Source organism: Fringilla coelebs (genome assembly GCF_963513975.1).
Source record: "Fringilla coelebs genome assembly, chromosome: 20".
Lineage (NCBI taxonomy): Eukaryota > Metazoa > Chordata > Aves > Passeriformes > Fringillidae > Fringilla > Fringilla coelebs.
Window position 1 is genome coordinate 1,110,058 of NC_140046.1, and position 15,687 is coordinate 1,125,744.

A 15,687-nucleotide genomic window follows, 5' to 3' on the forward strand; every position below is an offset into this window, starting at 1 on the left:
CTCGCAAAAATAGAATGATGAAAGATGCAGTGTGTTCATTCTGACTAAAAATGATCTCTCCCCTTTTTTAGAGGAATTGAGTCACACATTATTCCCCTTCTTTTAAAGGTAGCTTTGACAGTTCAGCACAGATAATTGAAAATCTTGCTGGTTCTTAAATGGCGTGGATGGAGGAAGTGGGGGGATGCGTAGCAGGACAGGTCGCAACAATAATTACAAGTTTCAAGGAGATGGAATGGTATTTTAGTCCTGAGTATTGTGTCCAGAAAATACTAATTAAATGGGATAAATGATACTTAATGGCAAATTCCTATTTGTGCAGGAGGTCTATTTAGTTATAATTGGTTCTCATTTGTTTCTGCCTAGATAATTCTTTCTAAATAATGTGACAACCCCAGATACTCTGTTCTCGGCCAAAACGCTGCTAGTCCATTGCCAATGGGGTTTTTTTTGTAAAACACCATATATCTTAAACTTTCTGCTCCCTTTGTAACCCTGGACTTTCCCTCAGTTGTCACCTCCTGTGTCCATGAAGCATATGGGAATGGGAGGGCAATCTGGAGGTGTCCCCAGGCAGCAGCGAGCCTTTCCCAGGCCAGTGTCCCCCTTCAGGGTGCTTTGACTTTCCTGTCCTGGGTTTAGATGATCCCAGAAGCTGAGCACAATGCCCAGCCTTGGGATCTGGGTTCCCCCGAGCTCTGCTGAGCAGATCCAGGGGCTGGCTGAGATGCTGGAGGACCCCAGAGCCCCTGGGGTGGGTGTCAGGTCAGAGGAGCCAGGTCCTGCCAGGATCAGGCTGTTACACTGAGGTGTCTGACACCAGGCACTGCTTGATTTGATAGGAAGAACTTGCTGCCATGTTTGCTTTATCTCAGAATTAATAGTGCTTCTGTTGGTGTGGCTGGGGTGATCCATTTCTGGGCTGTGTAATCAGGTTATTGCAGCTGATCATCTGTTTTGCTGTCCCCATGCTCCGCTGCCACCCTGCCCCATAGTGTTTGGAAATCACATTTTATGCTTAAAATATTTATCTTGCTCTAGTCAGCCCGTGATTTCGTTACCTCTGTGTTCCCAGCATGCCTGAGCCAATGTACTTGATTTCTGCTGCTCCTCTTCCACCTGAGCTGCCCGAGGTGGGGTGTGGAGGGAGGTCTGTGTGCCACTGTGCTGGCCTGTCCTGCTGGCTGCAGGAGGAGAGAGTGCAGGTCACCCTGGGAAGCCAGAAAGATCCGTGGCATCACCCTCCACCATGTGGCCTCAGCCCTTTTCCTGGCAGCTGGGCACAGTGGGAATGGAGCTGGATCCACCCGTGTCCTGAAGGGAAAATTCAGCCCCTGGGTGCAGTGTGAGTCCCTTCCCACCAGGCTGTCTCTCAGGAAAAGGATCCCCTCAAGCTGTGAGAATTCAGGGAAGCAGCCCTCAGTGATGGAAGTGCACAGAGGGAGAGCTGGGGCACCTGTTGGTCCTGCTGCAGTGGGGTCAGCTGGGCCAGTGCAGCTCCAGCCGGTCCTGCACTGCTCTCCCTGCATTTCAGACTGGGGACACTGGCTGAGCATTGGTGATTGATCCATGGTGAAGGCCAGATGCTTCATTATCCACTCGAGCTGGTTTTTCATCTTCCAAGTTCCTGCTTGCTACTGTGGCACCGTGTTAAATAATTAAGTGCTAAACAAGGAGATTGCAGCACAGGAGAGCAGAGCTGCTGGATGGCCCTCAGAAAGCCCCGGTTTCAAAGGCTGCAGGGCCCATCCCTGCAGGAAGAGGGGCATAATTAACCCATCAAATGATCAGACACAGACTTCCATCACTGCTACTGCTGATTGTTCTGTGGGGACTCACGAGGCCAGGTCAGGTCTGCCCCGTGTCTTCTGTTCCCTGCCCAGCTGGACTGAGCCAGAGCAACTGGGGCTGCTCTGGAAGGGTTTTTGTACCTGTTTCCAGAAATCCTTGCTCAAGGTCACCTTCTCCAGCTGCTGTTCCTGGGCAGAGGAGGGAATCAGAGGAGCGAACGCACGAGACAACCCCAAGGAAGGAGCGGGGAGCGACTCCCTCCAAAGCTATTAAGGAAGTTGGTCTTTTTCATTAATCACAGCCTCCCCAAGGAGCCTGCAGCAGCCAGGGTCTAAAGGTGCGCAGGCAGCCGCTTCTGTGATGATTTGGTTGATTGGAGCAAAATTAAAGTGTTCTGGAAGGGTTTTTTGACTGGGAGAGCGGGGGCAGGCTGAGCCTTCTGCTGGGCTGGCTGGGGCTGGGGCTGGGACACGCTGCTCTCAGGGAGAGCAGGGCTTTCACCAGCCTCTCTGCACAGAGAGGGGAGCAGTCAGTCCGTCCCACTCCTCTCCCTGTCAGCCCAGCCAGCAGTCAGAGCTGCTCCCCACCCCTTGGATGCCCGTGTGTCCCCTGTGTGGCTGAGTGGGAGCAGTTTGGTGACCAGGAAACTCTCTCTGTGCCTGGAGCCTCCCACTGGCACCTGGCCCTGGGGTGCAGACCAGGAGCTCTGTCACCCAAGGGTGTGTGGGTGTCACAGCACTGCCCCAAAGCTTTCTGTGCTCTGTTCAGGTCTGTGCCTGAAAACTTGGAAAGAAGAGAGCAACAGAGGAGCAACATTAAGAGGAGATGGTTTTTGTCTCGCCTCTCGTCTGAAGCTGCTCTCTGTGTCTGGGTCACCACAATGGTGACACACAGCTCTGGAGGTGACCCTGTGCTGCCTGCCTTGAGCTGGGGCTGGCAGCACTCATTTCTCCTGGTGGTGGGCAGCATCCTGGTGTTTAATGTTAGAATTGGGCTCCTTTTAGCTTGCCAACCCCTCCAGAGGTGGAAGCACTTGGCCCCCAGGCTGGCACCCTGTAGTGCTGGAGTGATGTGAGGTGGGAACACGGATTTGGGAAGGTCTCTGGCAGGGCTCTGTGTTCCTGCTCACGCTCAGTCTAGGTGGGCTGAGCTCATGCATTAGAGAAGCTTGTGCCCTTCAAAGAAAGTCATTCCTTTTTCCAACAGACACTGTTCAATGGAGTAACTGCTGCAACTCAGAGCAACGTTTGGAGACAGCAGCTTCCTTGCATTTTCTGGAGCATTTGAGCTAATTTTGCACGGGTCCCCTGGCTCCTATGTGCTCAGCATTCCTACATATTGACCATGAGCTTTTGTCCACCCCATTAGCAAATTTTAAAATGGAAAGACATTTCCACAGCCTAGACAGGAGCTGGGTAGAAGCAGTGGTGTGAAAGTGGTTTGGCTGCTGGTTTGAGTTCTGCTTCCGTGGACAGGACAATCTTGCTTTGAGGGATGTGATCCAGTCAAACAAAACTTGGATTTTTTGTTTACTCACCAGGAGTTGGTCACTCCCCAGGACTACCAAGGCAAATCAGCTTCTCAGTGCCCAGTGCAGGATGAGGATGGCACCTGATGGGAATGTTGGGTCGGTCAGCACGGCCATCATTTGGCCTGACGAAGCATCCATGTAGGCATGGTGTTAAACACCATTGATATTCAGCCAGGCAGTGTCCCCACGAGGATCAGGCTTCGAGTTGTTAGAGCAGAGCTGGGCACTGCAGCAGTAAATGAAGAGGAAAATTGAAGTAATGTTGTATTATAAATTTATGATTTCATCTGCCTGACTTTGAGAGCGCTGAGTGCTGGCGGTGCCAGCAGAGCCCCCGGGCAGCTTGGCTGCTGCTGGGGCTGTCAGGCACAGCCAGGTTGGGCCAGGGACAGCAGGGCTGCCCTGGGGTCAGAGCCAGGACCGTGCCAGGGCAGGCAGCAGAAGAGGTGGCATCCAAAGCGCCCTGGGCAGCTGCCATCCCCCACCGGGCTGGTCTGCCTGGGGCCACAGGTACCACACCTGCAGAGCTCAGGTGCTGCCCAGCACTGTGCCCTGACAGTTGTGAGCTGGCAGATCTGCTTCAGAACTGTCTGAGGCATAGCAAACTGAATTCCTCCTGCTGGCAAGGAGAGAGGGGCTGCAGTGGACGATTTTTCAGTGGTGTTAATGGCGCTACTTACTTAGCAAACAATCCATTTATCAATAGTGTTGCTTAAAAAAAAAGAAAAAGGAAAAAAGGTTTGTAAAGCTTAACTCTGAAAGATCTGACTTAATGACAGAGGTGATTAATTTCTGAGGGAATCCAGCTGTTGAGCTGTGGAAGGAGGGCTCAGCAGTGTGTACACACCCTGAGCGCCGCGCGCTGTCCGGGCGTCGCGGGGCTGCCTTCCCTGGCACTGCCTAATCCCACATCAGAATTCATCCAGGCATTTTTATCTCCCACTTTTAGATGATGATTTATAGTGCTCTGCACGTATGTATAAATCTGATCGGAAATGGAGGGGCTTGCTGCAGCAGGAGAGCGGCTGAGTGATGGATGAGTGTGTTCCAGGATGAATAAAAGCAGGGGAGGAGCCCCCCAGAGGAGCCATTCGGCTGCTGAGCGTGTTCTGGGCTCCAGCCCAGCTGCTGCCAAGATTCCCACCGACTTCAGACAGCGGGAGAGAACTTTTCCTGATGGGTTCTTGGTTTGCAGAAGCCTGGGCTGGTGCTGAGGCTCGTTCTGTAGTGTTCAGTGCACTGGACTTGTGCGGGGTGGTGCCTGTTTTTAAGAAAACTGAGTGAGGAAATGTTGAGGATCAATGTGAGGTTAGAATTTTAGGAAACCCCCTGAGTGTACAGGACACCTTGGGACATTGGCCATCCAGGTCAGAGCAAATAGCCACTGTGGGAGCAGTGAATGGCTATGGGGAGGTTAAAATGGGGCGGCACAGTGTGTGACCCCAGGGCTGCTGCCAGCCCACTCATGGCCAGGGATCACTGGGACATCCAGCACATTCCTTCACAGGCAGGAGAGTGAAGCCAGCAGAGTTTCCACTTTGTGCCTTCACTGCGGTGTTTTTATTCACAAAATGCTCTCGAGTGAGCTTTTCTCCTAATGAACCTCCCAAAGCTGCCCGAGGTCGGCTGCTCTGCCTCAGAAGGGGCCTTCAGAAGCACCTTGGGCAGCTTCCTTTTACTTTCCTGAAAAATTAAAAGCTCTTTGACTCCCTGGCTCGTGTCTGCTGCTGCCTCCAACTCTTTGATGTGTTAACTGTTGTCCTTCACACTCCCGGGATAAAGAATTACTACTACCTTAATCTCCAACTGTCAATAGCTCTGAAGCAAAGTACATTCATTGTAAGCTCTCCAAATGTCAGAGCAAACCCGTGTTATGTGTTTAGCCTTAGCATTTGGCATTTACTCTTCCAGCTAACAAGTATGCACAGTCCTTGGGCTCCAGACACCAAAGTGCATGTTAATTACCAGAGTGACAGGGCTCCTGCTCGGAGCTGGGCCAGCTCGAGATGTTTCTATTCAGGATAATGATGAAACCTCTCTGCAGTTTGGCATGAGCAGAATAAATCTGATTTTTTAATACCCTCCGTAAAATTAGGTCTCACCCATCCTCCCTGTCATTGTGCATTGTGTTAAAAAACAAATAAACAAACTAAAACCTTAAAAAAAAACCCTTCATTAATCCTCAAACTTCTCTCTCTTTTTTTGTTTTGTTTTTTTTTGCATTTCTGTGATCAAGGTTACCCGAATTTTGTTGCAACATATGGCCGAGGATATCCTGGATTTGCCCCAAGTTACAGTTATCAGTTCCCAGGTACGTACATTTCATTTGCAGATATGCTTTATTTCCCCTCTTTCCTTCTTTTTTTTTTTTTTTTTTTTGTCTTTTTGGGTTTTTTTCCTTTTTTTTTTAAGTCTGTAGCTGCAAGCTGAGACAGGCAAGTCTGCAGGGAGCATCTCACACACGGCAATTTTTTTTTTTTTTTTAGTATTTTAAGATAGACTTTTATAGCGACATATTTTCGACGCATTTTTTTCCTAACGTATAAATTGGTACTGGTTATTTGAAAACAAGCTTCTTGAATTAAAAACATAAAAGCAAGAGAGATCACTGGAGGGCCATCACCCTCCCTTTGATGGGCTTTTCCTTCCGTAGAGCTGCACACAGACACGCACACGCACACAGGGACCCGCACACTGCTCCCCGTGCTGGCCTGTGGTAAGTGAACCCCACCCTGCTGTGGCTGTGCTGCCTCGGGGCTCCCGGCTCTGGGGGTGCTGGCTCTGGGGGTGCTGGCTCTGGGGCTCCTGGCTCTGGGGCTCCCAGCTCTGGGGCTCCCAGCTCTGGGGTTCCCAGCTCTGGGGTTCCCAGCTCTGGGGCTCCCGGCTCTGGGGCTCCCAGCTCTGGGGCTCCCGGCTCTGGGGTTCCCGGCTCTGGGGCTCCCGGCTCTGGGGCTGCCAGCTCTGGGGCTCCCAGCTCTGGCACTCCCAGCTCTGGGGCTCCCAGCTCTGGGGCTCCCAGCTCTGGGGCTCCCGGCTCTGGGGCTCCCAGCTCTGGGGCTCCCAGCTCTGGGGTTCCCAGCTCTGGCACTCCTGGCTCTGGGGCTGCCAGCTCTGGCACTCCCAGCTCTGGGGTTCCCAGCTCTGGGGTTCCCAGCTCTGGGGGTTCCCAGCTCTGGGGTTCCCAGCTCTGGGGTCCCTCTCTCCCAGGAGCAGGTGTGTGCTGCTGGCCCTGGGCGTGGGTCAGTTCCCCCTGCCCTCGGGGGAAGTCAGGTGATGGAGCTGCAGGACAGGATGGTTTGGGCTGGAAGGGACCTCCAAAGGTGCAGCCCCTGCAGTGAGCAGGGACACCTTCCACGAGGTCAGGCTGCTGGGAGCCCTGTCCAGCCTGGCCTCGGGCACTTCCAGGGATGGGGCGTCCCAGGAAGCCCATCCAGGTGTGCCCTTCCCAGCAATGGGACGGCACCACACAGGGCTCAGGGTTTCCTCTCACCCCAGGGCTTTCCCAGGCAGCTGGGACAAGTGGAGCAGTGGCTTTGCTCCGTTTGTGGCTGAGCAGGGAGGGGCAGGAGGGAAGCCAGCACCTGACAGGGAGGTGAGGATGTGACAGTGCTTGGCTACACCTGCAGCGCGCTGGGCAAACGTGGAGCCGTGTGTGCAGCCCTAGGTCATTAGGATGAGACCCTGCTTTGGAAAAATACAGATTGTTGCCATCTGTAGGACGAGCAGCGTCCTTGGGACGGGGTTATTGTGTGGCTGTTTCTTGCAGGACTGGTAACACCGAGGGGAGCAGCCCTGTGAGGGTTGGTTTGCTTGAATTCACAAATGCCAGGGCTCTTCTGGAAGCTGAGCCACCTCTTCCCACCTCTGGTACCTCTTCCCACCTGGACCAGGCCAGCTCTGAAACAACTGGGGTGTCAGGCAGAGCTGCTGGGGTGACACAGTGCTGGTGGGGACAAGGCAGCTGTCCCCAGATGCAGGTGACAGCACCTCTGGTTCCTCTGGAACCAGCCGGACAGTCCGGTCTGGCAGGAGCTGGAGGTGAGGAGGAGGCTTCAGCAGGTGTTTGTGTGCTGTCTCAGCTCTGACTGCTCACAGTTCCATGTGCCAGCTGATTCATACAAAGGCACTGAAGGAGAGACTCCTTTGATAGGTTTAATGTCAAAAATCTGCAGAGGTTAGATGAGATTAATTATAAACATGTCTAAAGCGACCGTGTTTGCTCGCTGACAGCAAAGGCACCCTTGGGCTCGACCCCTCCTTAGATGTATTTTTATTCAGGGCCTGTTTTTACCAAAGCAGGACTTCCAGTTACTGCCTAGTTATTTTCAGTCTCCTGCAGAGATTGAGTATGACAATAAATCCAGGTGGGTTGTCCCCACCAGAAAGCTGTGGGTCACAGCAGGAGATGCTCAGGGCCCTGCCTCACCTTGCTGAGTTCCCCTGCCGCAGGGCTCTGCCCCTCTCCCCTGGCTCTCGGGTCAGTTACTCCTCAGCAGCAAGCAGAAGCTTTCCAGAGTTGTTGGGAGTTCCTCAGGTGGTTTGGGGCTCTGGTCTCCAGAATCACAGCCCGTGTGGGGAAGGTGCAGCAGCAGGATGGGCTGTCCCCACTGCTGCAGTGCTTGGGGCAGAGAGCGCAGTGCCACAGGGCACAGCTTGGCACCAGGGAGCCTTTCAGGAGCGGGGCAGGAGTGAGGTGCCAGCTTTCAGACCTCAGTGTTGTGATTTGGAGGGAGCAGTACTTGGCTGTTTGTGCAGGAGCGTGCCGGGTCCGAGAGCTTCCCCTGCTCCTGCCCTGGATGCACTGCTGGTGCAGCCTCAGTCCAAATACACAGAAAAACGTTCAGTCACACTCTGGGCTGCTCCCAGGAGTTCTGCCACCTATTTGCATTCCCGTTCCCTTGTCCCTGTCCCTCAGGAGCTGTCCCATGTCCTCCCCCTCATCTCCAGTGTTGCCCATGGCATGGGACAGCTGCTGGCTCCAGGGACAAGGCACACACCCCTTTGGCAACTGCTCTATCTCCTCCTCTCCCATTATTCCTCCCAGCCCTTCCTCATGCAGTACATTGCCTCTTTTTTTTTTAATTTAATTGCAATCATTCCCTTTCTGTGTATCTTCTTTATTTTATTATTATTTTATTTCTGGGACTTATCTTTTCAGTTTAATCTATTAATTTCTGTTCTTATTTCACTTTGCAGACTATTTGCCGATTTCACAAGACATAATTTTTATCAACTAGTTCTTAAAGATGCATAACAAATTAATCGGGGTTTACTACAGTGCTAATGAGAGAGAGACAGAGAAAGCCTGGGTGGTCCATGTTTAATATCAATGTCCACTGAAAAATTGCTGCTCTTACTGGCTGGTTTGATTGACTGGACTTTTTATTTTATTTTTATTTTTTTAAAGGCTCCATATCCTCACTGCTTTGAGTTTGCTTTTTTTTTTTTTAATTTTTTTTTCCCTCTGCTTTGTTATGAGTTTTTAATGCCCACTTGGAATGTAACTCACAAGGATGGGGTCAGGGGCGTTCCGAAGGCATGACTTCTCACAAACTTCTTAGAAATCGTTTTATCAACGCAGCGAGAAGGATGATTGGGTTGGTTTGGTCTCACAGCCAGCCCCAAAGAGAGTGACTGGTGACATCCAGCCGTGGCACTAGCCCCACCCTGAGGGGCGTCCCCTGTCCCTGCCGGGCTGGGGACCCGGCTGTGTCACAGCCCCACACCTGTCCCGCTGGCCTGGGGCTCTTTGGGAGCTGCCACCATCACACCAGGGCCAGGGGGAGATGCCACCAAGAGAGGGGTTCAGGCAGCTGCTGCCCCCCCAGCAATTCCTGCCCCGCTGCCAGAGCAGGGGCTGGAGCAGCCTGGGACAGTGGGAGGTGTCCCTGCCATGGCAGGGGTGGCACTGGGTGAGCTTTAAGGTCCCTTCCAACCCAAACCATTCTGGGTTTCTCTGATTCTTTGATCTAACTCTGACCAGCGATGGTCCTGCACACTCCCTGCAGCTGCTTCTCCTTCCAAACTTTGCTTGCAAATCATGGGCAAATTTCCTAAATTGTGGCCAAGCTTTCCCTGCTTCAGCTGCATCACACTGCGCCTCCTCATCTGCACCACGTGGCAGGAGAGCTGCACACCTCCCTCCATTGGCTTTGTTTAACCTGACCACATCTGGACTTTTGGGTAGAAAACACCATTCTCTTTAAATTCTGCTCTTCCTGAAGGGTTGCTACCCATTGGATAAGTTTGTGAGAAGTATGGTGCATGCTTACAGTAGAACTGTAATGCATTTTAATGTTTGTTAATCCACTTGTTTAAAATGTCAGTGTCAAAGGCTCTACAATCCATGGCTGTGCTGTTCATTTCATTAAAGATGCTTGATGTAATACTTGGGTAGTTTTCCTTTGACTTTTCTGCAGGCAATAGCTTTTTTTAATCTGTATGGCTTCTTATTATTTTGTTTGGGGTTTTTTGCTATGAATTGCTTTGCTTTTGTGAATTTGTCTTAGTGTGCATGATTTGCAAACATTTCAGCTATTGTGAATTTTCTCATTTTTTTGTAAATAGTCCATCTGTGCTTTTCTTTTTTTTTTTTTTCTTTTTTTTTCCTTTTTTTTCTTTTTTATGACTTTTTTCCTGTAAGTAACTGAGGTAGAAAATAATAATAAATTGTTTACAACGGATCTGCTGTGTTGCTGCTCTCTTAGCTTGCAATTTTAATATTTTGGTTTGGACACCCCAAATAACCAGTACCAATGACAGTTGAATAAAAGAATAAAATCATCACTCAAAACATGTGACCCACTGTTTGAAGAACCTGCAGAGGAACAGTTACATGCAAGGTGTGTTTACAGCAAAAATTATACACAAAAAAAAAGACAAAATGCACTCCTAACTGGGAGGAGAGGAAATTGCAGCATCCCCCCTGGTCCTCCACCACTGTGGTGGGATGTTCTGCACTGTCCTTTATCCCAGCTATATTTTCTTCCATCATCACCTGAGTGTTTGGGGATTGTCAAAGTTTCGTAGAAGCCTTCAGGTTAGAAATTTAAATTATTTATTTTAATTAAGGGTTTGTTTGCTTGTATGTTTGTTAAACCTTATTAAGACCTTTGTATATGGTGAGAGGTGAGGAAAACAAATATTTTCACAAACTTTGCAGTGCTCAGGGAAATATACTTGCTTATTAATACTGGTGCTGCAAAGGCCATGGGCTCAGCCTTGGGTCACGCTCCTGCAGTGCCTGGGGCAGTGGAAATGCAACACAGGATGGTTCAGAGTCTCAAACTGATGGGGTTTGTTACTCTGAGAGCATTTAAACCAACTTTCTGTTGAGCTTAATTCAGTTTCTTTCCTGGTGCCAGTCCCACAGTGTTCAGCCATGAGTGTGGGCAGGGAGGTATCCTGTGTACAGTTGTGTGTGGTGCTCACCTAGGAGGTAAGAACTAGAAAATAGGAATTTTCCAGGTGAGGAGAAGGAACTGGTGCCAAAGATAAGGGGAATTGTTATGTTGTGCTTTCTTTGTCGTGGTGTCTTGAGAGGAGGAGAAGGAGAGGGAAGGAGGTTCCTGTGTCTGGGCTTTAGGATGCCCCAGTGCAAGTTCTGATGCACAGGTTCCCCCTTGGTTAATGAGCTCAAAGGGGAGTGCAGTGGGGGTGGAAAAGGGTGTGATTGCAGCATCCCAAAAAGCCAGCCATTCCCTCTGTCCCACGGGCAGTGGTGTAAAACACCCAGCCTGGGGCATGTGATGCTTCGTGTCCCCAGGACATTGCCCTGTGCTGGAGCACCCAGCTTCCTACTCTGGTGAGGTGAAGGGATTTTAAAGTGCTGCCTGCACATGGCTTCTGTACCCACAGGGAGTGAGGAAGTCTGTAGTAATAGGGGTCAGCTCTGTAAAGCACTCTTCAAGCACTGTTACACAAGTGTGAGGCTTGTAGAACATTTACTAATGGGAGCAAAGTTTGTGTGCTCGTGATACTGGAATGATCAAACGTAAAGCTCAGAAGAGGAAGACCTGGTGGCAGCTGCAAAATAGGAGGAGGAAATGTAAAACCTATTTTAAATTGTTCAGTTAGTTAAGCCTTGTAACAGCAAGAGACGTGGAACAGTGCTGGAGATTTTTCTCACTCCTTTGTCTAACCCTTTCTTAACTGCCTAAATCTGCTCTGCTCTCCCCTGCATGCCTTGTTTCCACCTAAACACATCCCTGCATCTGCATGGCATCACTGTTTACAGAGTGCATTTGGGATCTCTTGGAACCGCCTGAGTTACCTCTTCCCACCTCTCCGTTCCAGCCTCCAGCCCTGCACACAAAGCCTTTATATGGACCTGGGTTCACGTTCAGCTTTTGGGGGTTCTGCTGAGGAGGGGCCCTTCCCATTGCAGGCACATCCCTGGAGGGAGGAGCAGCTGGAGCTGCAGACAGCAAACTGAGAAATTAATATAGCAGAGCCCATAAATCTCCAGACAGAAGGTTCTCCTTCAAGTTCTGCTTATTGTGTTTTCTTGCAGGAAAAAATGGTCTCTAGAGCTGTTCTCTGAGTCCGAGCAGAGCTGAAGCACCTTTGCCTTTAAGGCACAGTTTTTCTGAGAAAAGCTGTGGATTTTGATGTTGCGGAGAATTGTGCAAAAGGCTTTTTTCACCTTCTATTTCCTCCTACCCCTTAAAGTAACCTTATTGTTAGATTTAGGGTGAGATTTTCCAGACAGAAGCTGTTGGTGTGTGTTGATGGTCCAGCTCCCAGCACTGTCGGTGGCAGCAGAGCGTGGCCAGTGACAGTGGAGCCTGTCCCCTTTTCCTGCCCCATCCTCTCACTGTGAATGAGGCTGCTCTGCAGGTTTGGCTGTATATCATGTCTGGCTGATGCCCAAAACTGCCCAGGTCCTTCATTAGATTTTTCTCCCCTTATGACTTGAATAACTGAGAAATGAGAACATCTCGAATGTTGAACTTGAACACTGATTGTCCTGTTCTCGGCTGCTCACTGATCTGTGCCTGGTGTTAGAGGCTTTAAAACTTGAGGTTCATTGCCCTGAAAATGAGTTATCCTGAAGGGGCAGAGAGGAGAGAAAAGGAATAAGAACCAAAGCTGCTGGTGTCTGTAGAGGTCTGTGTGTTTTGGGGCGGTGCTGCAGCTCCAGAGCGATGGATTCAGCTGAGAACAGGCCACAGCTGCAGTGACCAGGAGGGTTAATGAGAGCAATTATTCACAGGAGTAAAGAGGCGTAACACAAACACTGGTGTGTGGAGGAAAACACGGATAACCCTGCAGGAGGAGGAGTGTGCTCTGGTAATGGCCATCCTGCCCTAAGGAATTCTGTCCCAGCACCATGGCTCCCCTGCCTTGTGCCTCAGCAGAGACAACTCTTCACTAAAGCTGTTGAAAACTGGGGCTGGGGTTGCAAAGAATTGGACAAGAAGTGTCTCCTTATAGCACAGAAACATTGAAATGTGAATGTTTTAGCAGTAGGGTTTCCAGCTGGCCATTGAGGAGCTTCCACGTCCTGCCCTGCCCAGGAGCAGTGATGGTAGTTGCTGCAGCAATGCCTTGAAGATTTCTGGGCTCAGCATCCCAATCCTCTCCTGTGACCTCTTTCATAGCATGGATTATGGAATGCCCAGTGGCAGTTCCTCCAGTGAGGCACTGGGAAGGTGCCTGTCTGCAAGTGATGGCTGTGCTGGGTGAGCTGCACGTGAGTGGTGAGGAGTTCCCCACCCTCTGATAACCTTGTCCTGTGATTTACTGCCTTCTCTTTTATGAAGTTGCCTCTTTGTGTTGAATTTTTTCAGCTTTAGCCTCCAGACAGGAGTTCTTTTTATGCCTTTGTTCATCATCAAGGACCTGTCTTTAAATAATACTTACCCAGATAGTTTAGATCATTCATAAAAATTGAGACAAGCAGCTTAACCAAACAGCTCATTTTCTCTACCATCAGAGCAGCAGAAATGAGGCTTGAAGCAAATCAGTGCCACGGTGCTGAACTCCAAATAGGTGCCTTAATGTGCTTCCATCTAACCTGCCCTTGTTCATGCAGCAGCAGGTGACTGAAATGCAGAAATTCAGAGCTGCTGAACTGGGGCCAGTGAGCTCCTGGGTGTTCCTGCCCCCGCAGCCATCCTTCCCTTTGTACTTAACTTGTTGATTAAAAATCTGTGATGAATGTTTGGCTTTGGCCTTTAAAATGGGTTGTAGCAAGTCCAAAGGAGGCCACCAAGATATGAAGGGGATGGAGCACCTCTCCTACAGGGAAAGGCTGGGGGGATTGGAATTATTCATCCTGGAGCAGAGAAGGCTTCAGGGCAGCCTACAGGAAAGATGGAGAGACACTATTAACAAGGGCCTGGAGGGACAGGACAGGGAGGAATGGCTTCAAACTGCCAGAGGGCAGGGTTGGGTTGGATATTGGATGTTGATAACCTAAATCAGCTACCAGCTTCTGCTTCTTGGTTTGTGTTTTTTTGAATAAGTAGCTTTTTTTAAAACAAACTGTTTGCCTTTGAGAAGTTTCCCAGTTTTCAGTGTAGTGAAATAACTGCTAAAGGGTTATTGCACTTGAAATGCCACAGAATGATAATTTGGGGACAAACAAGGCTTTGTCTCACTGATGCATGAAGTAATTACTGGGCAGAAATGCACCATTCTCATTCTAAAAGGATCACAGCCTGAGAGTCCCAACAGCTGAAAAATGGGTCATTTACTGTACATAAAGTGAAGTGCCAAATTCTAAATGAACTATATTTGGGATTTGTTGTTGTGTTGAAATTCCAGAATGGGAATATTTGCTCAGCACAAGATCCATCTGCAAACAGACATGGGGGGTATCAGACATGGGACAGACCTGGTCCAGGCTGTGCCCTGGATGATGCAGGGGCTCTGGGTCCCTCATGCACGGTGTGTTCTGGATGAAATTCCCTACTTTGCTGGAAGAGATTTTAACAAGGTTGATGTAACACAGTGGAAAAAGAGAAAGGGAAGCACTTCAGGGTCTGTTTCAGTAGAGAACGTGGAGCAGGCTTGGAGATACTGAAAGTGTTGATAGAGTTATCAGAACCTTAGGAAGGTACTGTCCTGTTTCCCTGGAGCTCTGCCCTGCTCTGCTGGGTCCTGTTCATCAGCTGTGGTGTGGATGGAGAAAGCTTCGTAGACTCTGCAAACTTTGAGGAAGCTTCATAGAGTCTGCAATCAAATCCCAAGGAGTTAATTGCTACTAAACAGTGGTAATGAGTTGTGAATGATGTGGTAGAACCCCGATCTTTGATCAGTTCCAGGGAACATTTGATTTCTCTGGGTGTATGTTCTTCTCTAAATATTCAGCACTGAGTTCTTCATCTCAAGCTTGAAGTAGTAGCAGGTTTTTTTTCTTTCTCATTTGTGTTTCCTTATAGAAAGGGAGGGGGAGTGTGAGACAGAGCCTGGAAGATGAAGGTTTTAAACATAAAGGGATTGTTTTGGGATGGAGCTTTCCCTTGTGTGTGTTCACCATTAAAGACGACATTTTTGCCCGGTAAATTGGACCCACGCCTGCCTGCCTTCAAAAAAAACTACCAGGCTCTTCTGCTTCATGGTTTTGAGTCTCTGATACTTTTGAAATGAAGCCGAAAGATCCTCCAAAGAGGATAACACAGCCTAATGGAAAGAATAATGCAAGCGAGAACCCATCTGAAATGACAGCTGTGAGCCTGGTGCAGCTTTTCGGGCTGATCAAAGCTGCTGGGAACTGTGCCTGCAAAGGGGGATCAGCCCCTGGGAACTGTGCCTGCAAAGGGGGATCAGCCCCTGGGAACTGTGCCTGCAAAGGGGGATCAGCCCCTGGGAACTGTGCCTGCAAAGGGGGGATCAGCCCCTGGGAACTGTGCCTGAAAAGGGGGATCAGCCCCTGGGAACTGTGCCTGCAAAGGGGGATCAGCCCCTGGGAACTGTGCCTGAAAAGGGGGATCAGCCCCTGGGAACTGTGCCTGCAAAGGGGGGATCAGCCCCTGGGAACTGTGCCTGCAAAGGGGGATCAGCCCCTGGGAACTGTGCCTGAAAAGGGGGATCAGCCCCTGGCTCCTCTCCCTGCTCAGCCTGCACATGAATTCGTATTCCAGCCTTTGCACTTCTTTCCTGGGAGATCAAGTGACCCTTCTGGTCAGGTTCAGGTCAGCTACTGGGGAGACCAGGGGTGTAAGGAGTGAAGTGCTGGGGAGTGAAGGAACCTCTGAGCTCGATGCCCTCAGCACAGGGCCCCCCAAAAGACCCTGCACAGAGCAGTCTGCTGCTTGTGTGTGAGCACTCCAAACACCCCATGAGCACAGAGCAAGGAGGCTGCTTCTTAGGTGCAGTTTCCTGGTGGCTTTTATTTGATTCTCCATGCCTGTTCCATG

The 15,687-nt window shown here is 50.2% G+C and overlaps 1 protein-coding gene across 7 annotated transcripts in view; it reads left to right on the forward strand.

Annotated features, from left to right (window-relative positions):
• MSI2 (musashi RNA binding protein 2) overlaps positions 1 to 15,687 on the forward strand; it is a 199,929-nt gene that overhangs the window by 154,739 nt on the left and 29,503 nt on the right. For 6 of the 7 annotated variants that reach the window (XM_084219019.1, XM_084219020.1, XM_084219021.1 and 3 more), the window contains exon 10: positions 5,559 to 5,633. In XM_084219019.1, coding sequence (XP_084075145.1) covers positions 5,559 to 5,633 — 75 coding nt within the window. Of the gene's footprint in view, positions 1 to 5,558; positions 5,634 to 8,518; positions 10,111 to 15,687 lie in introns of those variants that run through there. The other variant, XM_084219025.1, reaches the window with a different exon arrangement.